Below are 27,753 nucleotides of genomic sequence, written 5' to 3' on the forward strand. Positions count from 1 at the left end.
GGTTGCGGTTTTGGTAGCACTCAATCCACCTCTTATCTCTCTGTCCATGTGGCATGGGCCTTCAAAGATTTTGGTTGAAAACCTGGATATTTTGGAAGCTCAGCACCCAAGAGAGTAAGGGAATATCCACTCTGCTCTCCAAGACTTTTGACATAGGTCTTTGGCTTCCTGCCAGCTTCATGACTTGTATAATGAGCACATATTCGAGGAAAAAAATCTGTTGTGTGAGAAAGGATTTCAGGTCTCCAATTCTGTCTCACCACCAGGTAACCCAAAATTATGCTGGCTTCTCTGTCCAAATAGGAGTCCTCTGTTTCTTGAGCCCAGATTCTGAGCCATTAACCTAGGCACCAAATTGGGAAATTCCTCCAGAGAAAAAGAAGCTGTAGATCCTTGGCTAACATTGAAACATATTACATGATCTCCACTCTTTAGAATTTTAACATATTTAGTCCATGTTGTCTCCACAAATTTCTGATACTTTTCAATTCAGTTCAGTCGTTCAGTCATGTCCGACTCTTTGCGACCGCATGAATTGCAGCACGCCAGGCCTCCCTGTCCATCACCTCCCAGAGTTCATTCAAACTCACGTCCATCGAGTTGGTGATGCCATCCAGCCATCTCATCCTCTGTCGTCCTCTTCTCCTCCTGCCCTCAATCCCTCCCAGCGTCAGAGTCTTTTCCAATGATACCTTTACTTAAAGAAAATTTCCAGCATTTAAAGTTGTGCCTAACCAGACCATTGGCCTGCTTTCTCTTCCATTCTTCATGGAAGTACAGAATTTGAGGTTTTATTCTCTAGTTTTCACTTACTTAAACTACGACAGTGATAGACATCATTTACCCTTTCTTTCCATGACTGTTTATGTATCAAAGGACAGAATAATGTAGTGTGTCTGTCAATATTGTTTGTTCAAAGGCTTTCAAAGCAGGACTATAACATATTTTTGCTCTGAGAGTTAGAAATACATATTTTCCCCTAGAGAACAAATAACTCCAAATTTTATATAATAGCAATTCCTGACACAATGTCCAAGGAGAGATTATATTCATTTGGGAGAAGAAGCTGCATTCTGTGATTCCCAGTGGAATCTGGCCAATGTCAGTCAATATCTTCTGACATCATCTCTCACGCAGGGTTGTTTAATCTACTCAAAGAGATTATATTTTTTGAAACTAAGTATCCAGATCTGGAGTTTGAAGCTTAGAATCATAAGTGAACTATTCTGGGGTAAACCATGGTGTCTCACAGACCATTTGTTTTTCAGTTCTCATGACTATACCAAGGAGAATGATTTTAATGATAGAGGATTCATGGCTGCTTCCCGAAGCTTCTGATGAGGCCACTGCCTGACTCTAAAGTCAATGACCAAGAGTGTGTAGCTTATAAAGAATACATCCAGCTACCAGCCTAATCCTGTGACTCTGAACTCATTTAACCCCTCAGGGTAGAGAGACCAACATTTCCTGTAAATCTTTCTCAGATTCTGTGCAGAGCTCTACAAATCAGAATGTTAACTCTGATAGGACCTTGTAACACCATCTGTCTCAGGCTACCTAGTAGTAATATTTCCTGTTTTTGTCCTTTTTCATCCTTGTTATGCTCTTATCACTTCCATAAGAAACCAGATCTAAATGTTCCACAGGGCAATGGCTCCACAGCATCAGCTTCTGAAGAGAGCGCCCCCAACTGCTCAGGTGAGGGTCCCACAAGACAGAAGATCTTTCTCATCTCCTGGTCAGCACCCCCATTGCCCCATTTCTGTCTCCTCAGACAGCAGACAGCTCTGCCTGGTGGATGGGGGCGGGCCCTGCACCAGGAGAGTGGAGATCCTTCACCAGGGTTCCTGGGGCACCATCTGTGATGACAGCTGGGACCTGGACGGTGCCCGTTTGGTGTGCAGGCAGCTGGGCTGTGGAGAAGTCCTCAGTGCTGTGGAGTCTGCTCCCTTTTGGGCGGGATCAGGACCCATCTGGTTGGATCATGTGTATTGTGGAAGAATGGAGTCCCACGTGTGGCAGTGCCCTTCCCGTGGCTGGGGGAAGCACAACTGTGGTCATGATGAGGATGCAGGAGTTACCTGCTCAGGTATGATCAGTGAATTGCCCACCTATTGAAAGAACAGAAAGCTCCAAGGAAGATGGTGTCTGATTACCAGGGCAATAGATGTGTAAGCTAGAGATGTCTGAGATATCCTCCTTGAATGCATAAAGTATCTGTGAGTGATCAGTTCAGTTCAGTCGCTCAGTGGTGTCCGACTCTTTGCTACCCATGGACTGCAGCATGCCAGGCTTCCCTGTCCATCACCAACTGCCAAAGCTTACTCAAACTCATGTCTATTGAGTCGGTGATGCCATCCAACCATCTCATCCTCTGTTCTCCCCTTCTTCTCCTGTCTTCAGTCTTGCCTAGAATCAGGGTCTTTGCAAAGGAGTCAATTCTTCCCATCAGGTGGCCAAAGTATTGGAGTTTCAGCTTCAGCATCAGTCCTTCCAATGAATATTCAGGACTGATTTCCTGATGGGCTTCATTTATTGCTACTTTCCTCTTACAAGTCTCTGCTATTTCTTCTCCAGTGATCTTACCTGATATAGCTTAATCTATATCCCAATAAAAATTGATACTCATTTTTATATAATTTACTTTTGGAAGAGTGAAGCATTTGCAAATCACCACACGCACCTGCTTTGCACAGTGAGCCCATGGGAGGAAAGGGCTAGAATGAGGCTGTACCTTCCAGGATGGAGTCCTTTCTGTATATATAGTGCAAAACACATTTTTGTGCTAGGTTAGTAGGAGTGGAGGCACAGGGGACATCATCAAACAAATCGGAGAGGAACTTATGGATTTGTGCCAAATTGAAAGTCCCCTTTGAAAATTTAGATTTGAATATTCATAGCTCTTTGACTGGTAGGACAATAGAGTTGTTGATGATATGTTCTGAGTCTGGGTTCTCCTTTCATTGTTACTAGGAAGGATTGTCTGTTCTTTTTTTTTCTTTAAAACCTCTGTATAAACCAAAATTTTGGAGGAACACTTAGCCACACACTGACAAGTCAAAGACATAGGCAATAAAATATGAATTCCTATGTTTTGTGGTAATAAATTATATTTTATACCTGATGTCTTCAATGATATAAGAGAATTGTGTTTGGGGGCTTGTTTGATAGGAATAGGAGTAAGAAGACACCTGTAATTTTTGAAGAAGGTGGAGGAGACTTATAGTAGCTAAGAGGAAGAAGAAGGGCAATGGGAGATGTCAAAGGCCATATGGGGTTCTCTGAGCATCACTGCAGGTCCAGGTGTGGTGTGGAGGATGCTATGTGTGCCTAAGGATACAGGAGGTCTGTACAGCAAGAGACCAGACAAGGATGTATTTTTATTATATTTAATACCTTTATCCACTCACACCAGCCTCCTATTGCACAAATTTTCTTACAATTTTCACACACATATCCTTTTATATAAAATTTAAAATCAAGTAGAAAATAAAAAAGAAATAATAATATGTCTCAGAAGTTTCTATCCTGATGTGTACAAGACTTTATTGATTATTTAGCATATAATTGAGTGTTTAGCATGTATCTTGGTATATTAAACAGCATACAAGAAATATTTCTTTCTTGTTCTTTTTAAATTTGTAATCTCATGGGATTGATATAGAAACTAACAACCTGTTAAGTAAAAATGTTTTAATTAGAATGTGTATCCTATGACCAAACTCCCAGCCAGACCACACCAAATGTCCTAAGCTGGACTGGGGAGTTGAAAGTGGGTAAGTAACAAAAGGCTAACAGATCAACCTGGCTCTTACCATTCCCTCTTGGATAAGTGGTCAAGCTGGTCCTTCGATTCATTAATTTCTATAGTGTCTTTTCTGTTCTCACCTGTTCTCTATAGTAGATTTTTATTCTGTTGACATATTCTTTCTGAACCTTCAATGTTCTCATACTTATGAAATCAGAGTCCTTTATCAGAAAGAATTTCACCCTGTACATAAATAATTATAAGCACAGTCAGAAATCAGGCAAATGTATTTAAAAATTGTTTTTTATGATGAGAAGTTTTATTTTTTTTCATTAGGTTACCTTTCCTCTATCCAAAATGTGGTCCCTGAATGTCAAATCATGTCGTGAGTCTTTCCCTTAGTCTCCCTCTTTCAGTTTCATACTCCATCCACTCCCAGTTTAACCTACCCCTCCTCCCACCACACTCCACTCCTACAAAAGTTCTTCCCTTTCAGAGTCTCTTTTCCATCCATTTGTAGCTCTTAGGATTGTTTTCTCTTGTCTGCAGTGGGAGAAATGGGAAAGGGAAACAGGATTAGGTCGCAGATGGAAGGAGCACATGGGTAAAATGTGTTAAAAACTTGCTGGACAAATATTTTCCCCAAATCTTTCTTTCATCCATATTGAGGCTTTTGTAAAGTAGAAATCTGTAAATTATATATGGCTGTTTGCTCTGTCTTCTCTTCTTCTCCCTCTCCTTTTTTTTTTTTTTTTTTACAGCATGATGACTATTTCTCAAGAAATAGGAAAGTAGTTTGAAGTTAGCCTATGAGTGCATGCTAGGTCTCTTCAGTCATGTCTGACTCTTTGTGACTCTATGAACTGTAGCCCATCAGGCTCCCTCATCCATGAGATTCTCCAGGACAGAATACTGGTGCTATGCCCTCCTCCCAGGGATTGAACTTGTGCATTGGCAGGGGGCTTCTTTACCACTAGTGCCACCTGGGAAGCACCATTTAGCATATAGATAGAATTTAAAAACATTAAATTACCTTCACTCCATAGCATTTGCTAAGATTCTCATGTGTTGGAAGAAAACCAGTAATATGAACTATCAACACAGTTAGTCATCTTGTATAGATAGTCCCACTGAGAACTCATTCTCTCCTGGGTTCATTGGTAAATCCTAGGCTTTCTTGAAAGATGGCTAGGACCAACCCTTTCTCCTATGACTCTGACCTTTCTTCATATTCAAACTCATTTATGGACAATTTCTTTTCACAATTCAAGTTGGATAAGAAATTCTTGGAATTTCTCACCATCAGAGATTATGAGAAACATATGGGAATCATAAGAAGTAGACTTGTTATAATATCTAGCTTTCCTTCCATGAGTCATAAGTCTGTTTATAGATTGACCTGCGCTCAGATCTCTCGATTGATTTCCCTTGTATCAGTGACTTGAGTATTGACTCCTGAGAAAAATCCGGCTGGACTTCTAGCCCCAGAAATGTCAGGATGGCCTTCTAACCTTGTCTGGATCTTAGTTCTCTAAACTCTTGAATCCCAAGGACCTATTTCACTCTGGGTTAGTTCAGTTCTGCACCCAAGTCTGATGCCCATTGCAGTGCAGTTTCCTTGGGCCCTATAGTTTCCAGACCCTTAAATGAGGAATTCTCATCCTAACCAACATCAAATATAGGTTTTTGGAATTCGTCCATTCTAAACTGACTCTGCAAATCCTTCTGGATTTCTCTTCCAACACTTGCCCTTGAAAATGCAATTCTGACACTGTCATATTTTCTCTTAATGCCTCAGTCCTGGAAAATAAAAGCTTTCACACCATTGCCTGTGACATGTTTCCAGTTGCCAAGCCAGGATCATGAATGTGCAGTGGGTTTATTTATTTGTTTCTCTCAGGATTTGTGCATCTGGTTGGAGAGGATGGACCCTGCTCAGGGCGAGTAGAAGTTTATTCTGGAGAAGACTGGATCCCAGTGTCTGATGGAAACTTCACACTCCCCACTGCCCAAGTCATCTGTGCAGAGCTGAGGTGTGGCAAAGCTGTGTCAGTCCTGGGACATGAGCTCTTCAGAGAGTCAGATGGCCGCATCTGGGCTGAAGAGTTCAGGTGTGAGGGGGAGGAGCCTAAGCTCTGGTCCTGCCCCAGAGTGCCCTGTCCAGGGGGCACTTGTCACCACAGTGGAGCTGTTCAGCTTGTCTGTTCAGGTGAGATGCAGGTCAGGACTAACCTCCCTGCACACTCTGTTCAGGTCAGAAATCATTAGATATTTCTGAAATTCTGTTGTCTCATATCCAGCATACTCAGAAGTCCGGCTCATGACAAACGGCTCCTCTCAGTGTGAAGGGCAGGTTGAGATGAACATTTCTGGAGGGTGGAGAGTGCTCTGTGCCTCCCACTGGAGTCTGGCTAATGCCAACGTTGTCTGTCATCAGTTTGGCTGTGGAGTCGCCATCTCCACCCCTGGAGGACCACACTTGGTGGGAAGAGGTGATCGGATATCAACAGCCCGATTTCACTGCTCAGGGGCTGAGTCCTTCCTGTGGAGTTGCCCTGTGACTGCTCTGGGTGGTCCTGACTGTTCCCATGGCAACACAGCTTCTGTGATTTGCTCAGGTAAGAGAGAGGGAAAGGCTACTGGTACTTAGGATGCTCCTGGTGTGAAATGTCCCCAAGAACAGAGGGTGAGGGAAAACTGGCTTTAAAAGTTAATTTCTCTTTTTAATAACTACTTTATATTATTGTTATTTTTTTCACCATACATCAGTATGGATCGACCATAGGCATCCATTTGTCCCCTCCATCCTGTCCGCTCCTCCCATCTTCCTCCCTATCCCATCCCTCCAGATTGTCACAGATCACCAGATTTGGGAGCCCTGCATTATACATCAAACTCTTGTCTATCTATTTTGCATATGGTAATGTATATGTTTCAATGGTATTCTCTCAAATTATCCCCTCCATCAACAAATAGATTCAAGAGATTAGATCTGATAGAGTGCCTGAAGGACTATGGACAGAGGTTCATGACATTGTACAGGAGGTGGTGATCAAAACCATCCCCAAGAAAAAGAAATGCAAAAAGGCAAAATGGCTGTCTGAGGAGGCCTTACAAATAGCTGAGAAAAGAATAGAAATGAAAAGCAAAGGAGAAAAGGAAAGATATACCCATCTGAATGCAGAGGTCCAAGGTATATCCAGGAGAGATAAGAAAGCCATCCTAAGTGAAGAATGCAAAGAAATTGAAAACAACAGAATGGAAAAGACTAGAGATGTCTTCTAGAAAATTAGAGATACCAAGGGAACTTTCATGCAAAGATGGGCACAATATAGGACAGAAATAGTATGGACCTAACACACCAGAGGATATTAAGAAGAGGTGGCAAGAATACACAGAAGAGCTACACAAAAAATCTTAATGACCCAGATAATCTTAATAACTCAGATAATCACACACCTTGAGCCAGACATCTTGGAGTACAAAGTCAAATGGGCTTCAGAAAGCATCAATACCAACAAAGCTAGATGGAATTCTAGCTTAGCTATTTCAAATCCTAAAACATGATGCTGTGAAAATGCTGCACTCAATATGCCAGAAAATATGGAAAACTCAGCAGTGACCACAGGATATGGAACAATGGACTAGTTCCAAATTGGGAAAGGAGTGCGCCAAGGCCATATATTGTCACCCTGCTTATTTAACTTATATGCAGAGTACATCATGAGAAATGACAGGCTGGGTGAAGCACAAGCTGGAATCAGATTTCCAGGACAAATATCAATAACCTGAGATGTGCAGACGACACCGCATTTATGGCAGAATGTGAAGAGGAACTAAAGAGCCTCCTGATGAAGGTGACAGAGGAGAGTGAAAAAGCTGGCTTAAAACTCAACATTCAAAAAATGAAGATTATGGCATCTGGTCCCATCACTTCATGGCAAATAGGTGGGGGAAACAATGGAACCAGCGGCAGACTTTATTTTCTTGGGCTCCAAAACCACTGCAGATGATGACTGCAGCCATTAAATTGAAAGACACTTGCTCCTTGAAGGAAAAGCTATGACCAACCTAGACAGCATATTACAAAGCAGAGACATTACTTTGTCAACGAAGGTCCATATAGTCAAAGCCATGGTTTTTCCAGTAGTCATGTATGGATGTGAGAGTTGAACCATAAAGAAGGCTGAATGCTGAAGAATTGATGCTTTTGAGCTCTGGTGTTGGAGAAATCTCTTGAGAGTCCCCTAGACTGCAAGGAGATCAAACCCATCAATCCTAAAGGAAGTCAGTCCTGAATATTCATTAGAAGGATGGATGCTAAAGCTAAAGCTCCTATACTTTGGCCACCTGATTCGAAGAGCTGGCTCATTAGAAAAGATCTTTATGCTGGGAAAGATTGAAAGCAGGAGGAGAAGGGGATGACAGAGGTTTAGATGGTTGGATAGCATCCCTGACTCAGTGGACATGAGTTTGAGCAAGCTCTGGGAGATGGTGAACCACAGGGAAGTCTGGTGTGCTGCAGTCTGTGAAGTTGCAAAGAATCAGACATGACTGAGCGACTGAACAACAACAACTCCTCCCAGTGAGTCCAAATGTCTGTTCTTGCATCTGTGTCTCAAAAGGTAGATATTCCATGGTGAAATATTATAGCAATTTAATTACTTTCTCTTGCATATAATTGTACATTTCTTCTGGGATTGATATCTGTGTAAGATAAGGGTCAGGTTGCCATTTCCTTCTCCAGGATTCATATGGACATCCAACTGACTCAGAATCCTTTACTGAACAGGCTCTTTCCCCATTGCAGTGTCACCTTTGTCATAAGCAGAAGGGCATATGTGTCTGTCCTTTATGACAGTCTACTCTGTTCCATTGTATTATTTGTCTGTCCTGGCACCAATACTGTATTTCTTAAGTATTGTATCTTTACACTGTCTGAATGATTTTAATTTATGAGTGTTACTTTTTATTAACTCCTCTAACACTGTTTCTTTTCTTGCCAACTGTGTTGGTCTTTCTAGGCCTTTTGGATTTTGTATAAGTTTTGGAATCAGCTTGTCACTTTTCACCCCCCCCCCCAAGAAAAAAAGCCTAAATGTATTTTGATTGTGACTAGATTGAATCTATGTATAAATTTGAGGATGATTAACAATTTTGAGTCTCCCAATTCATTGACATCGTATATCCCTCCTTTCAGTTAGGTCTTGAATTTCCCTCAGAGGTTTTGCCCATCTTCTACTAGGTTTTCTCTTAGGCATTTTGTTTTTGATTGCTATTCATATTTTTTTGTGTGTAAAAGTGTCCTAAGAATGAATTATTTGGACTTGTTTCACCTTTTAATATTTTTTTTGAGACTTACAGAAAAGTTGTAAGAATAATATAAAAATCCCCAGATGACCTTTACCTGATTTCCCAATGTTAGTATTTTGCTTTAATCTTTTAAAAAAATACGTATATTTTAAATACATATTTTTTTATTGAAGTGTAGTTCACTTACAATGTTTCAGGTGCACAGCAAAGTGATTCGCTTATACAAATACACATTATTATTTTTGAAATTATTTTCCATCATAGGTTATTACAAGGTATTGACTATAGTTCCCTATGGTATACAGTAAACCACTGTTACTTGTTGCATATCTATTTTTAAATTAGAAATTTGGCATTCTATTCATACTAAGTCAAACAAGTGGAATCAAAATGTCATAAACTTTTTAGTTAGGCAAAAATTTATGTTTTCTAAAATATACATATTATACATAATTATATATGTGTACAAAAGCTTTTCTACTACACTTGATAAAGGCTTGAGTAAGAACATCAAAAAAAAAAGAGATGGAGAAATTGGAGAACATAAACTAAATGAAATGGGAGCACTGAATATGAAATAGAAAAAGTGAAACATGATCTTTTACTTTTATCTAGTCTGTTTCACTTTTTCTATTTCATATTCATTTTTTCTACTCTGCCATCTTGAATTGGAAGTCTTATTTTGCTTTAATCTTTATCTCTCTGTCTCCCTCTCTTTTTCTGTCTGTCCCCCTCCTGTTCCATTTGTCCCTAAATATGTAAACTCTTTCTGAATTAGGTTGCAGACATGATGTCCCCTTATCCCTAAAATACTTCAGGGAATTTCCACAGTTATTAACCACAGTTCAGTCAAGTCTCAGCAAACTTCAGCCCCAGATGACATGTCAGTGCAACCACATGAAAAACCCCAAGACAGAACTGCCAAGTTGAGTCTTTCTCAGATTACACCCAGGAAATCATAAGCAAACTGAAGTATATATGTTTTGCTTTAGTTGCTAAGTTTTGGGGGGAAATTGTTTTACAGCACGATAACTGGGACACTTACCATGTGACCAGCATTTCTAAATAGAGGAATATTTGTCCTCTGATCTTCCATTGTACTCTTTCTACCTTATGCTGATCTAACACTGAGATACACTCAATCTCTAGTTCTTAATTCCAGCTATTAAGTTTTTTATCTCTAGAATTTTTGTTTTTGTAATCATTTCCCTGCCAAGATACATATCTTGTGAGTTAATTTTATGAGCATTTTAATCATGGCTGTTTAAATTCTCTGTCAATGGAATCTAGGAAAAGGGTACAGGTGAACCTATTTTCAGGGCAGAAATAGAGATGAAGACCTAGAGAACAGATGGTAACACACGGTGGTGGTTAGGAGAGGGCAGGATGAATTGAGAGAGTAGCACTGACATGTGTACACTGTCACATGTGAAACAGATGGTAGCAGGATGCTGCTATATAGCACAGGGAGCTCAGCTAGATGCTCTGTGATGACCTAAAAGGGTGGGATGGTGGATGGGGTGGGAGGGAGGCTTGAGAGGGAGGGTATATATGTATACTTTTGGCTGATTCACATTGTTGTACAGCAGAAACTAACACAACATTGTAAAGCAATTATCTTCCAGTAATAAAAATAATAAATTAACAAAATCAAATAAATTCTCTGTCTGGTAACTCTAATAGCTGGATACCCTGGGATATTCTTTCCTTTTGCCTCTTGAGTTTCCAAGAAATCTCTTTTGTATAAGTATTTGTTTAAATGATAGACATTGAAGATGAAAAATTGTAGAAATTCTTCAGAAAGGATTTTGTTTTGCTTCTTCTACTTAGGGATAGATTTAGGAGTAACACACCTTATTCAACTCATTCTTAGTGCAACACTTGGCTTAAACCCAAATTATGGCACTGTCAGAAGCAGAATTCTCCATAGAGAAAGTGGATACTAAAGTTATGATAACTTTACTGATATGCCACAGCTTTCATTTCAGTCTCCACTGCTAGGTCATTTTTTAACCTTAATTTAGTTTTCTTTACTTCAACCCTCCCAGCCCTCTGATCATTGGTGTTTCTGCAGGAAACCAGTCCCAGGTGCTTCCCCAGTGCAAAGACTCTGTGTCCGAACCAGCAGGCTCTGAAGCCTCAGAGGAGAGCGACCCCTACTGCTCAGATGAGGGTTCCACAGGACAGAAGACCCTTTTAATCCACTGTCCCCTTGCCCCTTCACCACCCGTCACCACCCGACTGTTGGGAAGCGTAGTGCAAAATAGCCGTAAAAGGAGAAAGTCCTTGGGAAAATGGCGAAGGGCAAGAAACACCCGGCTTTGCACTGTGGACAGAAAAACATCTGCCTTTGGTTATGCTCGGCACCAAGAGTTAGTAGGGATGTTACTTGTGAAAGCGGGTTGTGGGATAAGCCCATGAGTCATTTAGAGCGTGCTGTCCTTGAAAAGTTTTTACTGATTATGTGTTAACTCAGTATGCGCTCTGCTGACCGTATACTTTAAGCTCTTTGTTCCTGCTTCTGTAAAAAAGCTTGACTGCAGAAATAAACTTGTCAGTCCTTGCAAGAGACTGTCCAAGTGTCATTCTTTCAGGTTTGTCGCTTCCAAGTCCTGGGGAGAAAATCCCCAACAAGTGGCGCCCGAACAGGGACTTGAAAGGAAGGCTGAACAAAGCGATGAGCCCCTGCAGAAAGAGATAAGTAGGATGGGACAACATAGCAGTAAAATTCCTTTCATTTCTATAATGCATCATTTTTTGAAACAAAACGGTGTTAATGTTTCAAGAGATCAGTTGAATGACTGCTATCATATTTTACTGGAACAAGTCATGGCTCCCAGAAGAGGGGACACTCAATCTAGACATATAGAAAAGGGTTAAAAATAATATTTTGCGAGCATATCAGCAAGGGTAACATGGTCACTCATACGGGCTATCACAGAACAAATTGAAGGGCATAACGTTGATTTGGAAGTAAAAACTATTCAATCTTTACATGAATATGAGCTTAAAGAACAAATATACAAGGTGCTTTGAAATATAAGAATGTTATGCTCAATCAGACACAATCCTTAGAAAAACAACTTAGAGACATATATATATATACAGGATATGTCAAAACTGAAGCCACTTAGAACAGAAGTCATTTCATTCAACAGACAGCCCAAATCTGAGGTTTTTGCTTCTGCTCCGCCTGTAACAGCAATTGCTAACTTTGCTCATACTAATCATTTCACTCCTCCTTGGGAGATGCCTGCTTGCACTTTCGCTTTCCCAATGCAATTTAATCAACCTGCCCAAGACAAAAATACTTGGTCTAATCTAGATTTTGGCATGTTGTCTAGCTTTAAGAAAGCATGCACTCTATATGGACCTACTTCTCTTTACTGTATAGAATTTCTCAGAGGATGGGCTAGCCATTGGATGCCATATGATTTTTTTTCAAATACCAAAGATGGTTTTAAATCCTCAACAATGACTGCAATGGCAAATGTGGGTTAATGATGAGGCCTGACAGCTGATGATTGACCAGCAATCTCATGGTAACCCTGCCAATTTAACCTATGATATACTCACTGGAACAAGAGCCATGGCCTATATGATTGCGCAACTAGCTAATATTACCCCTCAGATGTTACATTTCATTAAAGAAACTGCCTGAAGGGCATAAGCAAAGGTGGATAGCACTAACTCTGATGGTTAATTTGTTAAGATTATTCAAGGGCATGAAAAGGAATATTCTCAATTTTTAGGAAAATTAAAGGATGCAATTGAGAAATCTATTAAGGATATGACTTTACAAAATATTATTTTAAAACAACTTGCTTTTGAAAATGCTAATGAGGAATGTCAATCCATGCTTAGACTAATTCGAGAGACTGGCTCTCTTATGGAATATTTGAAAGCATATAGGGATATCAGATCTAGTTCCCATAGAGCAAAATTGGCAACACTGGAAACCTTTATTGTACAAAAAGCTGCTAATGCCAAATGTTTTAACTGTGGGAAGCCCAACCATATGAAAAAACAATGTCTCATGTCAACACAGGCCAAAAAATATAATACTACTTCTAATAAGAAGAGTCCCCCAGAAATATGTCCAAAATGTAAAAAGGGGTTCCATTGGCTGAATGAATGTCATTCTAAATTTGATAAGGATGGAAACACCTTGAACCCTGATGCACAACAAAAACAACAGGGAAACTGATAAAGGGGCCGTCCTCTAGCCCCACTACAAAAGGAGGACCTAATGTTATGACGCTACAAGCAGCTACATCTAAGAGTGCTTGCACTGATATACCTAGTCCTTATGATATGGAACTAATAGAATTATACAGCCCCCACAAAATTCCCACCGAATATTATGGCCTGATTCCACCCAGGACAATGGGACTGATTTTGGGACGTAGTAGCTGCACAATGAGAGGTTTAGTGCTATTGACTGGTGTTATGGATGAAAATTATGAAGGGGAAATACATGTTATGGTAAATGTTGTGAAAACGGGAAATGCATACTTACAAAAAGGGGAATATTTTGCACAATTATTACTTTTGCCATATGTCAAACCAATGAAGGCATCTGATAAAGTTCGGCAGGGAGGCTTTGGCAGTACCAACCTTACTGCTGCACTATCCACCTTATTAAAGGAACATCGGAAACCCATGCTTACTTTACGCATACAGGGAAAGAATTTCACAGGCATGTTAGATACTGGAGCTAACATTTCAATCATTAGAGCTGCAAAATGGCCCCTTGATTGGGATAAGGTTATAGCTCCTTCTAGACTATTAGAAGTAAATGAAGCTAATGCCACACAAACTTTTGTCAATGCATCCTATTTACAAATGTATGGCCCTAATCAAATTGTAGCTTATCTTAAACCATATATTACTAATATCCCTATCAATTTATGGGGACAGGATTTTCTTGAACAAACGAAAGCCACAATTTCTTTAAATGAACCTTTTAAATGGGGGCCATTGAGTTAACACTGCTGCCCCTCGATTGGGAATCTGATACCCCAGTATGGACACATCAGTGGCCCCTAACTAAAGAAAAATTGGCAACTCTTACACAATTAGTAAATGAACAATTACAAAAAGCTCATATAGAACCTTCATTTTCCCCGTGGAATTCCCCTATTTTTGTAATAAAAAAGAAATCAGGAAAATGACGAATGCTGATAGATTTAAGAAATGTTAATAATACCATGTTACCTATGGGGTCCTTACAACCCGGATTGCCCTCCCCTTCTATGGTACCAAAAGGATAATCTATAGTTATTATTGACTTACAAGATTGCTTTTTTACTATACCTTTGCACCCTAAAGAGAGAAAACGTTCTGCCTTTTCAATTCCTTCTATAAATCACATGGCTCCTGTTAAAAGATTCCAATGGAAGGTGCTACCTCAGGGAATGATGAACTCCCCTACCATTTGCCAATATCTCATATCTGTTTTATTACAACCCATTAGAGACAAGTATCCTACTGCGTTTATAATTCATTATATGGATTATATACTTCTCTCTATGGAATCTGAATTCTATTTACAACAGTTATATAATGAAGTTATTACTACTCTTCAAAATCATGGCCTGCTTGTAGCACCAGATAAAATTCAATGGAAAGCAGCCTTTAATTATTTAGGACATGTTATGGAAGAATCTAAAATCAAACCTCAAAAAACTCAAATTTCTGTGCAATCTCTATGCACGCTGAATGATTTTCAAAAATTGCTAGGAGATATTAATTGGCTGCAGTCATCTGTTGGCATCCCCACCTATGCCTTACAAAATCTATTTAAAATTTCAAAGGGATCCCCTGACCCTAATAGCCCTAGACAACTAACAAAAGAGGCCAAAGAAGAACTGGCCTTAATGGAGAAACACATTCAACAATCTTTTTCAACTCGGCTAGATTATGATCAACCAGTTTCTTTAGATATATTCCCCACTGAACATTCGCCCACTGCAATTATAGCTCAACATAGCCCAATAGAATGGGTATATTTACACACTAAACAGTCTGAAAAAATTGTATCATATATTGAGAAAATAGGGCACTTAATTGTGTCAGGAAGAAGCCGTGTACAAACTTTTACTGGATTTGATTCATATGCAATACACGTTCCCTTGACAAAAAAGGAATTGCAAATTGCCTTACAGTATAACCTGACCATGCAAATGGCATTAAGTGATTTTCAAAATGTTATCTCATTTCATTTGCCAAAAAGAAAATTATGGGACTTTCTACAATGTACTAAATTCATTATAACTAATATCATTGCATCCCAGCCTATTTCCAATGTGCCCACCTATTTCATTGATGGCAACAAGAAAGGCATAGCAGAGATTGTCGGCCCTGATATCAAAGAGAAATTACCCACTACCTATTCTTCAGTACAAAGAGTTGAATTGTATGCTTTATATGCTCTTTTGTTGCTTCAACCATTATCCTTCAACGTATATACTGATTCCAAATACCTTGCTTCCCTTTTTCCTGATTTTGTTACCGCCTTTTTATACAATCTAGATGAAGAATTATATACTGTCTTTTCACAGACTCAAGCTTTAATTTGCTAACGTACGGAACCCTTCTTTATTGCACATATACGTGCTCATTCAGGTTAACCTGGCCCTCTGGTCACAAAAAATGATGCTGTTGACAGGCTCATAGCTCCCATTTTTACATCTGCCAATGATGAACATGCTAATCTTCATACCAATGCTAACAGATTGCACTCTAAATACCATATTCCTCTCACTGAAACACGGCATATTATTAAAACCTGTGATGTCTGCATCCCTCTGAGCTTACGAACTACGATTTCAGGAGTTAATCCCCGGGGGCAACAATCTAATTTCCTTTAGCTATTTGACTTCACTCACTCTCCTTAAAGAAAATTTTCTTTACTTTTTGTCTCAATTTTCCAACTTTATCTGGACAGTACCTATCTCTTCAGAATCCAACAAACACACCATTTCCGCACTCTTACTCACCTTCCCCATTATGGGGATTCCTTCTGTCTTGAAAACAGACAATGGACCTGCATTCACCTCACATTCATTTCGTTCATTTTTATCAGAATGGAACATAACACACATTACAGGAATAGCCTATAATCCTCAGGGTCAAGCCATTATTGAAAGAGCCCACCACACCCTAAAACTCATTTATTAAAACAGAAAAGGGGAATATGGAAGAGGAGATACACTTCTTATCCCATGAACCCTCAATTACTATTATCTTTAACTAAACTTAACAAAAAATAATTCTGACAGTCGTGCAGAAAGACATTTTGCAGAAGACAAAAACAGCAAATTAGAAATCAATACACCAATATGGTATAAGCAATTTAATCAATGGCTGCCAGGAATCTTACAACTCCTAGGCAAGGGTTATGGTCTTGTCATTGCAGATGGAGAGGAAATCTGGGTTCCCCTTCGCCATGTCCGTTACCGAGAGGGACCCCAAGACCGGACTCCCTCAGGAAGTGATGAAGTTGACTCGAAGGGTCTCGTCAATGACCCTAGAGGAGCCAATGAGGAAACGCCATCGTCTGAATCCTTACCCGACATGGGCTCAAGTGAAAACATGACTCGTCAGGCTGAGCAGACACTGAAGAGTACTGAAACTCCTATGACTCCAGATAAGCTGTTTCTGGCAATGTAAACTGTTCTGAAGAGCAGGAGGAACATCATAATTGCTCCTGGTTTAATAGATCAAACACTGGAGGCTTTCATAAATCTAAGACAAGTTTCTGGACTGATAAGGACATATTGCTGAATTGGTATAACAGGGGCTTATCACCCCCACGACCCAGGATTGTTGTCCCCATTGTGGGGCCAGAGCGATGGCACATTTAGGAAATTCCAGCAGCTTTAGAGCACTTTGCTAATGTTTATGGGACTGTGGGTGTGTTTCATCCTTCTAATTATACCTTCCTATATAATAGTACTGGCTATATTCAATCGTGTGTTCACCTTCCATGCTTGTTTATTGTAGGGCATTTTGACATCGACTTATCGGCCAAGATTGTCAATTGTACTGCATGTGCATTGTATACCTGCCTTAATCACACCATTTCATATCACAATGCTAGCATTGCGCTAGTTAAACAAAGATCTGAGTTATAGCTTCCCGTAAACTTAACTGAACCTTGGACTGATTCTATATTTTTTTCTGTATTGTTGAAAACTGGGATTAGGCGATCTAAGCACATCATTGGGTGGATTATTGCAGGCATCTTAAGCCTTATCTCCATTGTGACTGTAGGAACTTTGTCTGGTGTGGCTTTACATAATTCTATACAAAATCATGATTTTATCACTGCTTGGCACAAAGACTCTCATGATCTTTGGACTCGAAGAGCTCAAATAGATCAGCAATTACAAACATGAATTAATGAGTTACAAACTGTGGTTATCCACTTAGGAGATCAAGTGTGGCAACTGGCTTTCCAAACACGTACACATTGTCACTGGAATTTTACTTCTTTTTGTCTGACTAACATGCCCTATAATAGCACTGAATATCCTTGGAATAAGGTTAAGGTGCATTTGCTGAATCTCACAAATAACTCAAGTTTAGACATCAATTTGTTGAAACAACAAGTTGCTAATTTTCAAGTTAGGGTACCTAGAGAATTGTATAGCACTCAATTCTATGATACTTTAACCAAAACCCTATTGTCTCTAGACCCTAGAGCTTGGCTTTCAGGAAGCAATATTTTTATATATGTATTAATCACCCTGCTCTTTTTGTAATTGATTATGCAATACAGAAGTCTCTACTCAAGACTCCATGCCTCCCACAACGGAGTCCAACTAGCAGCCGCCGTGCTTAATTTAAAAACAAAAGGAGGATATGTTGTGAAGCGTAGTGCAAAATAGCGGTAAAAGGAGAAAGTCCTTGGGAAAATGGCGAAGGGCCAGAAATACCCGGCTTTGCACTGTGGACAGAAAAACATCTCCTGCCTTTGGTTATGCTCGGCGCCAAGAGTTAATAGGGATGTTACTTGTGAAAGCGGGTTGTGGGATAAACCCATGAGTCATTTAGAGCGCGCTGTCCTTGAAATGTTTTTACTGATTATGTGTTAACTCAGTATGCACTCTGCTGACCGTATACTTTAAGCTCTTTATTCCTGCTTCTGTAAAAAAGCTTGACTGCAGAAATAAACTTGTCAGTCCTTGCAAGAGACTGGCCAAGTGTCATTTTTTCAGGTTCATTGCTTCCAAGTCCCGGGGAGAAAATCCCCAACACCGACTGTCCCATTTCTCTCTCCTCAGACAGCAGACAGCTCCGCCTGGTTGATGGGGGTGGTCACTGTGCCGGGAGAGTGGAGATCCTTGACCAGGTCTCCTGGGGCACCATCTGTGATGACGGCTGGGACCTGGATGATGCCCACGTGGTGTGTAGGCAGCTGGGCTGTGGACAAGCCCTCAATGCCACGAGGTCTGCTCACTTTGGGGCGGGATCAGGGCCCATCTGGCTGGACGACCTGAACTGCACAGGAAAGGAGTCCCACATGTGGAGGTGTCCTTCCCAGGGATGGGGGCGGCACGACTGCAGACACAAGGAGGATGCAGGGGTCATCTGCTCAGGTCCACGCTGCACACTGTCCACAGGCAGGGGGAGGGGTGGGGCTCTGGAGGACAGGGATCTGAGCTTTGAGGGAGAGATGCTGAAAGGACAGAGAAGGAGGCTTCCTCTCATGGGGCTTGTCTTTCCAGCAGACGAGAAGACAAGGTGCTTTCACTTCCTCCTGCAGCAGCTGAGATTGTGGTCCTTTTTTCTCAGCAGTGTTTCCTGGCAGAGCCATTTCTGACAGTTTCCACGTTAAAGCAGGGCTCTCTCTTCAGTTCCCTGTGGTAGTACAGTCTGGAGATCCTGTGGATGATGTAATGAAAGCACAGACTTATTCTGTTCAGTTCTGTGTGCTAGGAGTCTGATGAGGGTCTCCGTGGGCCAACACCCCAGTGTCCACAGGGCTGCGTTCTTCCTGGAGGACCCTTTCCCAGCCTTTCCTGGTTTCTGTGTGGTCTCATTCCTTGGCTTGGGTCTTTCTTCTTCAACAACAGTGCCTCTTCTGACCATTCTTCCTCACTTACATTTCCCTCTGACTGGAACTGGGAAAGGTTGTCCATTTCTAAGGATAGTGTGGCTAAGGAGGTGTTTAAACTGGGGTCTAAACATCCCAAGGTCCTTAAATTTGTTACATCTGTAAAGTTCCTTTTGCCAGGTCAGGTACATATTCACAGGTACTAAGGATTGGTATGTGGACATTTGTGGCCCTGTTATTTTGCTTCCCTCCCCAAATACCCACATCACATTCCATCGACAAACCGTTTTAGAGTTCTTTTTCAGGAGGCGGGTGTCAGTTCTCCATCCCGCAGGTGCCCTGGTAGGTCTTTCTCTGTTTGTATCCACTACATCATTGTGGTAGAAATAGAAAGACAGACACAAATGGACAAAGTCAGGTAGAAGTGAGGCAATGATAGTGAAAGGTTGTTGTTGAATCACACAAAGATGCCGGGATTCTTGGCCCCCGGAGAAGAAGAATTCAATCCGGGGCCAGAGATGAGGCTTGATCGCTCAGAGCTTTTGTGTAATAAAGTTTTATTAAAGTATAAAGGAGATAGAGAAAGCTTCTGACATAGGGATCAGAAGGGGACAGAAAGAGCACCCTCCTCCTAGTCTTCAGCTGGATGTTATATAGTCACTAGCAGTCTGTTAATGAAAGAAAGGAATGTCTTAAAATTCAGAATAGCACCAAGCCCCTGACCCATAACATGCATATTGGGATAATCTTGGCACCAAATAGTTTATCCTGGGCCATAAAATGATTAACTTGAGTCTTGAAGAAGGGCAGACCATCATATAAATAGTTTCATTTACATAGATTAGGGGAACAATATCTGAGTATAACATACTGGTTTGTCAAGTAGGTTCTGAGCCAAGAGGCGGAACCAACTTGAAGACAGAGCTTGGGGTAAATGCATAGTATATTAGCATCAGTTCAGGTCAGTCGCTCAGTCATGTCCGACTCTTTGCGACCCCATGAATCGCAAAACGCCAGGCCTCCCTTTCCATCACCAACTCCTGGAGTTCACTCAGATTCACATCCATCGAGTCAGTGATGCCATCCAGCCATCTCATCCTCTGTCGTCCCCTTCCCCTCTTGCCCCCAATCCCTCCCAGCATCAGAGACTTTTCCAATGAGTCAACACTTCGCATGAGGTGGCCAAAGTACTGGAGTTTCAGCTTTAGCATCATTCCTTCCAAAGAAATTCCAGGGCTGATCTCCTTCAGAATGGACTGGTTGGATCTCCTTGCAGTCCAAGGGACTTTCAAGAGTTTTCTCCAACACCACAGTTCAAAAGCATCAATTCTTTGGCGCTCAGCCTTCTTCACAGTCCAACTCTTACATCCATACATGACCACAGGAAAAACCATAGCCTTGACTAGATGGACCTTTGTTGGCAAAGTAATGTTTCTGCTTTTGAATATGCTATCTAGGTTGGTCATAACTTTCCTTCCAAGGAGTAAGTGTCTTTTAATTTCATGGCTGCAGTCACCATCTGTAGTGATTTTGGAGCCCAGAAAAATAAAGTCTGACACTGTTTCCACTGTTTCCCCATCTATTTCCCATGAAGTGATGGGACCAGATACCATGATCTTCATTTTCTGAATGTTGAGCTTTAAGCCAACTTTTTCACTCTCCACTTTCACTTTCATCAAGAGGCTTTTTAGTTCCTCTTCATTTTCTGCCATAAGGGTGGTGTCATCTGCAAGCTTAAGACAAACATTTCCATAAGAAAAAGGCATTGGTTATCTCTAGGTTTGAGAACAGTCAACTTCAGGCGAAACCTGGTGTCATTATGGCAACACAGTATTTTAAGAAAAACCTCCTTTTAAATTTGTATAGAGAAGGAAAAAAATATCACTAGTTTGTTTCTTCCTGCTGCTTAAGAGAGATAAAAATGTCTGACACTTGCAGGCTATTTCCTCCATTTGGAGATCCCCGGCTTTCCTGCCTGTTACCCTCTCAATAGTCTTGTCAACTAGTGGGCATCTCTGCAGTTGGGTCAGTGATGTATGGTCACAGTTTCTGGGAGAGAGGAAGACCCAGAGCCCTGAGCGGAGTGCTCACTGTGTCCTGTCTCCTCTCTTTCAATCTTAGAGTTCCTGTCCCTCATGATGGTGAGTGAGGACCAGCAGTGTGCAGGGTGGCTGGAAGTTTTCTACAGCAGGACCTGGGGCAGTGTCTGCTGTAACCCCATAGATGATATCACCATGTCCGTGATATGCAGACAGCTTGGCTGTGGGGACAGTGGAACCCTTGACACTTTTGTTGCTCTTAGAGAAGGTTCTAGACCCCGGTGGGTAGATGGAATCCAGTGTCAGAAAACTGACACCTCTCTCTGGCAGTGTCCTTCTGACCCTTGGAAATACAGTTCCTGCTCTCCAAAGGAGGAAGCCTATATCTCGTGTGCAGGTGACTTACTGTCGGTTTCTGTGTCTGTCTCAACCCTGAAGGATGTTCTTAGAGTGATATATGCTTTCCAATCTAAGTGATATTTTAAGTTGAGTCTACAAAATGTTTATGTGCCTGTGTCTGTGTGTGTTTGTATTTGTTGTGAGGTGTGGAGACCAATAAATGATGAACAGTTACAGTTATTTCAACTGATGATCACATGTACTGAATGTCTCAGACCAGGAGATAATGAGCCTGTGTTTTCACATGTCATTTGCACTGAGTCAGACCTTAGATAATCTTATGTGGGGACAGGACCACCCCCAGCTCTCCCTGATCCACTGTTTCCCTGTTGTGTGCAGGAAGAAGACCAAAGAGCTGTCCAACTGCTGCCCCCTGCACAGGTACGTCAGCCCCCTCCCCTGTGGCTTCCAGGGGCTCTTTCCTCCCACCAGGGCAGTCACAGGAGGGGCTGCTGCCTTTTCAGACAGAGAGAAGCTCCGGCTCAGGGGAGGAAACAGTGAGTGCTCAGGGCGGGTGGAGGTCTGGTACAGCGGCTCCTGGGGCACCATGTGCGATGACTCCTGGAGCCTGGCAGAGGCCGAGGTGGTGTGTCAGCAGCTGGGCTGATGGCCAGGCCCTAGAAGTCATGCGGTCTGCAGCATTTGGCCTTGGAAATGGGAGCATCTGGCTGGATGAGGTGCAGTGCCGGGGTCGGGAGTCTTCCCCGTGGGACTGTGCTGTGGAGTCCTGGGGGCAGAGTGCCTGCAAGCACGAGGAGGATGCTGGTGTGAGGTGCTCTGGTGAGTGAGGGGCTCAGGGTCCACCCTGTGTGAGCTGGGACAGCATGGGGACAGCTGGCTGGACAGGGGGTGGTGGGGAGTTTGTGTTCAGAGAGTGTATGGGTGCTGGGGCTCTGATCTAGCGCAGTGAAGCTGGGGGGACTGGGCACTGATGTCATGGAGACTGAGGTGGTGATTTCAGGGCTCAGGAGGGGAAAATGGGTTACTCTGTGATCTGGCCAATTCCCTTTACTCAATCTCCTGTTTTTCTCTTTAGGTGCAAGGACAACATTGCCCCCAACTACAGCAGGTACTGTGGTCCATCCATGGGCAGGGGAGAATACTCAGATTCTGGTAACCTGTTCTGTAGGCTCTCTGACAACTCAGGATATGAAAGAGCCTGAGGAGTCCTGGCTGTTGGGAAGCAGCCGGGGCATTATGTTGGGGAACGCCCCTGCCTTGGTTCCCAGGGCCACATGTTTCTCAGGCCCAGGATCTAAGAGTCTAGTTCAGGTGGTGCAGATTCTAAAGTTCTCCCATTCTCCTACCTGCCCCTGAGTGTTGCTCCTCATCAGTGAGGTGCGGGTCTCAGGACTGTTTGATGCCCAAGGAGAAGGGATGAGCCGGGTCCTCAGGCTGTCTCGGTAGGGCAGCTCCCTGACAATCCCCGGCTTTGCTTCGGGGCCACACTGGCCGGAGTGGAGTTGACTTGCCGGAGTGGAGTTGACTTGTCTCAGGATGAGACCTGGAGGAGCCCAGTCACTATTAGTATATTTGTGTCTGAGGCTAGGATACCATCATCCAGAGCCCCCAGAAATGCTGGTACAGGGGGTTTCTCTGTGCCCAGGACCTTCTTCACACCCTGTTGCCTTGCTTTCCTTAGGGGCCAGACCAGCCTAAAATCCTCTCCCTGCCATCTTCTCCCTGCCTGGGGTCCTCTGCCTCATCCTGGGGTCTCTTCTCTTCCTGGTCCTCATCATCCTGGTGACTCAGCTGCTCAGATGGAGAGCAGAGTGCAGAGGTGGGCTGCAGGGGGAACTGGGGACCAGGGAGAGTGTGTGCAGGCAGGACATGGGCCAGGTATGAGGAGGGGAACCTGGGCCAGGTCTCTGTTCTGAGTCTGTAGAGCTCCATGTGCTCCGTGCTGAGCTCTAAGGGCTGAACATACACAGGTTCTTAGGACTGGTGTGTGAACTCTTATATGTCATGACCTCTCCTGTGAGACCAGAAAGAGTCAGGGCTGAGCTGTGGATTCAGGTCAGATGAGGAGAGAAGATGCCAACATGGTGCATGGGGTAAGAGATGATGCTGAGGTCCAGGTAGCCTCTGTATGAGCCTAGGGAAGATTAAATTGGGTCTGCTGGATCGGGGTGTCTGGGGCGGCATCTCTGACCTGCTAGGGGATCTCTCAGCCTTATCCAGCTATGAAGATGCTCTTGCTGAAGCTGTGTAGGAGGAGCTCGATTACCTTGTGACTCAGAAGGAGGGTCTTCTGGGCAGCCCAGGTGGGTGTTTCTGCCTGCCTTCCTGGGACCTCTGGTTGTCACCTCCCACTGGCTGTGAACATCTTCTCAGCATCTACAGACCCCACGTGTGCCCCAGCCTTACAGAGGCAGCTCTCCAAAGTGGCAGGATGGCCTCTGAGAGCCCCGTGAGCCCGCAGCCCCCATATACACTGCAGGATCCAGGTCTGCCCCTTCCCAGCCTTAACACAGGTCCCGTGAGTGTGGGGAGGGTCATTCTGTGTGTTGTGTGATGTTTGTTTCCACTTTAGGCCTCCTGTCAGATGGTGAGGACAACAATGACTCCACATCTGCTCCAGGTAATAGAGGTAGACCTGCCTCAGCTGGGCTTTGGGGAGGAGAGTTTCCCTCATAGAGACGAGATGCAAGGGGAGCAGTCTTCATTTGATGGACCAGAGGCATCCCTTGTGTCCAAATGGGGTCCGTCCTTCCCTTTCTCTGACTGTTCTGTGATGTCTCACATTGGGGTGGGGCTCTCTGTGTCCAGAATCACAACAAGCACACACTGGTTTTAAAAATAATTTCTGTAAAGCACAATTTGTCAAAATACTTTAGTAACACTCAATGGTAGGAGAGTTACTTTGGAATATATATTTTCAAACAGGAAATATTAAGATATGTAAATTATGTTTTGGTTTATGGACACATAAAAATGAAACATGGTCTTAGAGAAAAAATCTTTTAAAAGAAGGAGTGACTGGTGCCTCTAGCAGCTCAGAAACTATGGGTCAGAAGGATCCTAGGTATTTCTCAGACCAACGCCCTTACTGTGGTTTCATCTGACCCCTGCTCTGCCCTCAGAAGCACCAGATCAGAGGACTGTTGCCCTTGGTGAGGATTACGATGGTGGTGAAGAGGTACCAGTGACTGGGGCTCCTCATGACTCTCAGGGGAGTGAGGAGGAAGTGCTCCCAGAGAAGGAAGATGGGATAAGGTCTCAGACAGGTGAGTGGGGAGATTATCTGATCCCCTGTAATCTTCGGTCTTTGTCCTGGAAAAGGTGAATTTGAGCTCCTCAATGCCCAGCCTCTCTGCAGTTTCAAAATATGGGTAATCTCATGCATTTGATGAGCCACCCTAATGGCTCAGATGGTAAAGAATCTAACTGCAATGCAGGAGACCTGGGTTTGATCACTGGGTCAGGAAGAGCCCTTGAAGAAGGGAATGTCTACTCACTCCAGTATTCTTGCCTGGAGAATCCAATGGACAGAGGAGCCTGGTGGGCTACAGTTCATAGCGTTGCAAAGAGTCAGACACAACTGAGTAACTAACACTTCACTTCTCAACCATATGCCATCTTTAATGCTGTCAGACTCCTTTGTGGGTGAGGAATCACTCTACTTTTGACATCTATGTCCCCATAATGCAACATAAATTTTCATTTTATTTGTGATATACCTACATTAAAATTTATAGATTAGGGACTTTTCTGGTAATCCAGTGGTTAGGATTCTACGCATTCACTTCTAGGGCCTGGGTTCAATCCCTGTTCAAGGAATTAAGATCCCACAAGCATTGTGTAGTAGTCAAAAGAAATAGATAGCTTATAGAGTAATTGAGCATATTTACCAAATCCAATAATAGATAAGTGTTTTAATAACATCTCTGTGCTGCCCTGAACGTGAAAGACAGAGATTTTAAAAACGTGTTGCAATATTGACATTTGTGAGTCATCTGATAATTTAAGATGAGGTCTGTGTATAAGGTTGCAATGACATGTACAAAGTCTATGGTATATGGTGGCCTTAACATTAAGCCATGTTGGTGGATCATTGACTCGGAGCTGATGGTCAGCTAAGGTCTAATTTCCCCCAGATATTTCAGTTGTCAAGAGAAAACACTCTTTCTCTGGAAGAGAGTATTTATCCATCTGAGGGCCTGTGTGGTGCCTGGGAGGGGCCATCTGTGGATGCACCCATGATACTCTTTGTGGACATTTGGGAACATGCGTCAAGATAACTAAGAGCAGAGTTGGTTTATGAGTGAGGAACTCAGATTTTCCCTGTGTCCACTCTCCCTCTCATTGTGACTTCACATCTGTCGGCTGTGAGAGGAGAACATTTAAATTTGTTGTTATGCTCTTACTGTTCCTGGGCATCTCCTTGCTAGTGTGTAGCCTGGAAGCAGATCTTCCCAGAGCTCCTGTGTGAGCACAGGTCTCCTGTGATGCAGAATTTCCATATGAACTGAGGCCCCAGAGACCACATGGACCAGATCTGAGAGGACGGCCTGGATCCATCCTCACTGTAGCTGGTGTGAAATAGTCTGAGCCTCCTGTCCACACCTGGGTCCCAGGGATGCTTTGTCATCATCACTTGTTTAACAGGCTTCCAACACAGTGTCCAGTTGCTTTGTCTCAGTTCTAATTATGCTTCTCTTTGCTCTTTCAGGCTCTTCTCTAAATGTCTCTAGAGAGGAAGCTGATCCTGAGGAAGGAGAACAGAGCCCCTGCCTACTCCAGGGGGAGAAAGGGGACCCAGGGTACGATGATGTTGAACTCAGTGTCTTGGGAACATCCACAGTGGCTTTCGTGTGATGTATTTAATACAAGATGATGCCTCAGATATTCTGCTGCTGCTGCTAAGTCACTTCAGTCATGTCCAACTCTGTGTGACCCCATAGACGGCAGCCCACCAGGCTCCCCCGTCCCTGGGATTCTCCAGGCAAGAAGCTGGAGTGGGTTGCCATTTCCTTCTCCAATGCAGGAAAGTGAAAAGTGAAAGTGAAGTCGCTCAGTTGTGTCCGACTCTTAGCGACCCCATGGACTGCAGCCTACCAGGCTCCTCCATCCATGGGATTTTCCAGGCAAGAGTACTGGAGTGGGGTGCCATCACCTTCTCCATCAGATATTCTAATTGCCTGTATTTCAATAGAGGCTGACCTGTGATGGTGTTATATGGAAATTGCTCAAAATGAAATATTCTGATTAAAGTAGCTTTTTCTTTTGCTTTGTTAATAATTACCAAGTTCCATTTCAAATGCGTTTAGATGGTTGGTCCTCAAACACCATTTTCCTCAAAGGAAATACAGATGAGTGCACTTTGCTCACCTCCTTCAAAGGCTAATGAGACTTTGCCTGAGATCACAAATGCTCCAGGTCACTCTTATTTAGAAAAAGCATCTAAACTTGATCCACATTCACACTCTCCTTCCTAGCAAGATGAATTTGCTGACCAGAAAATATAGTCAGAACCTGATAGAATTATTTTATTTGGTGGGAATGCTTAGGACTCTAAGCCCTGGAGACAGCATCTCAGTAGCTCTGAGAAAACTGCTCCAAGCAGGCAGGAAGGGAAGTCAGGTTACATACAAGTTTGCAACAAAGGGAGAGGCAGTCTGAACATCAAAGATCAGGTACCAAGTTAAGGGATTTAGTGTTCTGTTTCTGGGAAGATGCAAGCCTCTGGACTCACTGGATTCAATCCTTCCATATGCAGCTCAGCTATCTGGGGCCAACCCTGTTTCCTTGTTCATCTTAAGGGGTGGCAGATGGCTGCTTCTTGCTTTCCCCAGCTCCTCAGCAATCACCATGGAGGGGTGGCAGCATCCCCTGGATCAGTTTTGGGAGCCCTCATTCACAACTGGAGACCAGAAATCCTTGATGGCTGTGACATTTCTTGTTTATTGATATGGCAGGAGATATTTTCATTTCACAAACTCATGAAAAAAACCCAATCCTGAACATTCCTAGGTTTTCCTTGAGATGTCACATCACCTGTTTTAACCTGTTCTTGGTCACCAGACTTGGATGTGAGTTTCAAAGTTGGAGTTTGCTCTTGGGAGAAAAGGGATACAGTTTTCCTTAACCTGCCTAAGTGTTCACAGGCCAATTAAAACTCTAACTCTACCTAACTACCTCTCCCTTTTTCATCTCTCATTCCCTAGGTTACTTTATCTGTTTATTTCTCA

The 27,753-nt window shown here is 42.7% G+C and overlaps 1 protein-coding gene across 1 annotated transcript in view; it reads left to right on the forward strand.

Annotated features, from left to right (window-relative positions):
* LOC133248187 (antigen WC1.1-like) overlaps positions 1-26,806 on the forward strand; it is a 47,651-nt gene extending 20,845 nt beyond the window's left edge. Inside the window, 15 exon segments of the mRNA XM_061418012.1 lie at positions 1,775-2,089; positions 5,649-5,957; positions 6,049-6,366; positions 11,136-11,234; positions 18,352-18,666; positions 21,246-21,560; positions 21,902-21,943; positions 22,027-22,166; positions 22,168-22,342; positions 22,599-22,631; positions 23,205-23,342; positions 23,734-23,826; positions 24,096-24,143; positions 24,646-24,789; positions 26,235-26,806. Coding sequence (XP_061273996.1) covers positions 1,775-2,089; positions 5,649-5,957; positions 6,049-6,366; positions 11,136-11,234; positions 18,352-18,666; positions 21,246-21,560; positions 21,902-21,943; positions 22,027-22,166; positions 22,168-22,342; positions 22,599-22,631; positions 23,205-23,342; positions 23,734-23,826; positions 24,096-24,143; positions 24,646-24,789; positions 26,235-26,380 — 2,630 coding nt within the window. The 3' untranslated portion in view covers positions 26,381-26,806.
* The last annotated feature ends 947 nt before the right edge of the window (positions 26,807-27,753 follow it).

The sequence above is a fragment of the Bos javanicus genome, chromosome 5, assembly GCF_032452875.1.
Source record: "Bos javanicus breed banteng chromosome 5, ARS-OSU_banteng_1.0, whole genome shotgun sequence".
In the NCBI taxonomy this organism is placed as follows: domain Eukaryota; kingdom Metazoa; phylum Chordata; class Mammalia; order Artiodactyla; family Bovidae; genus Bos; species Bos javanicus.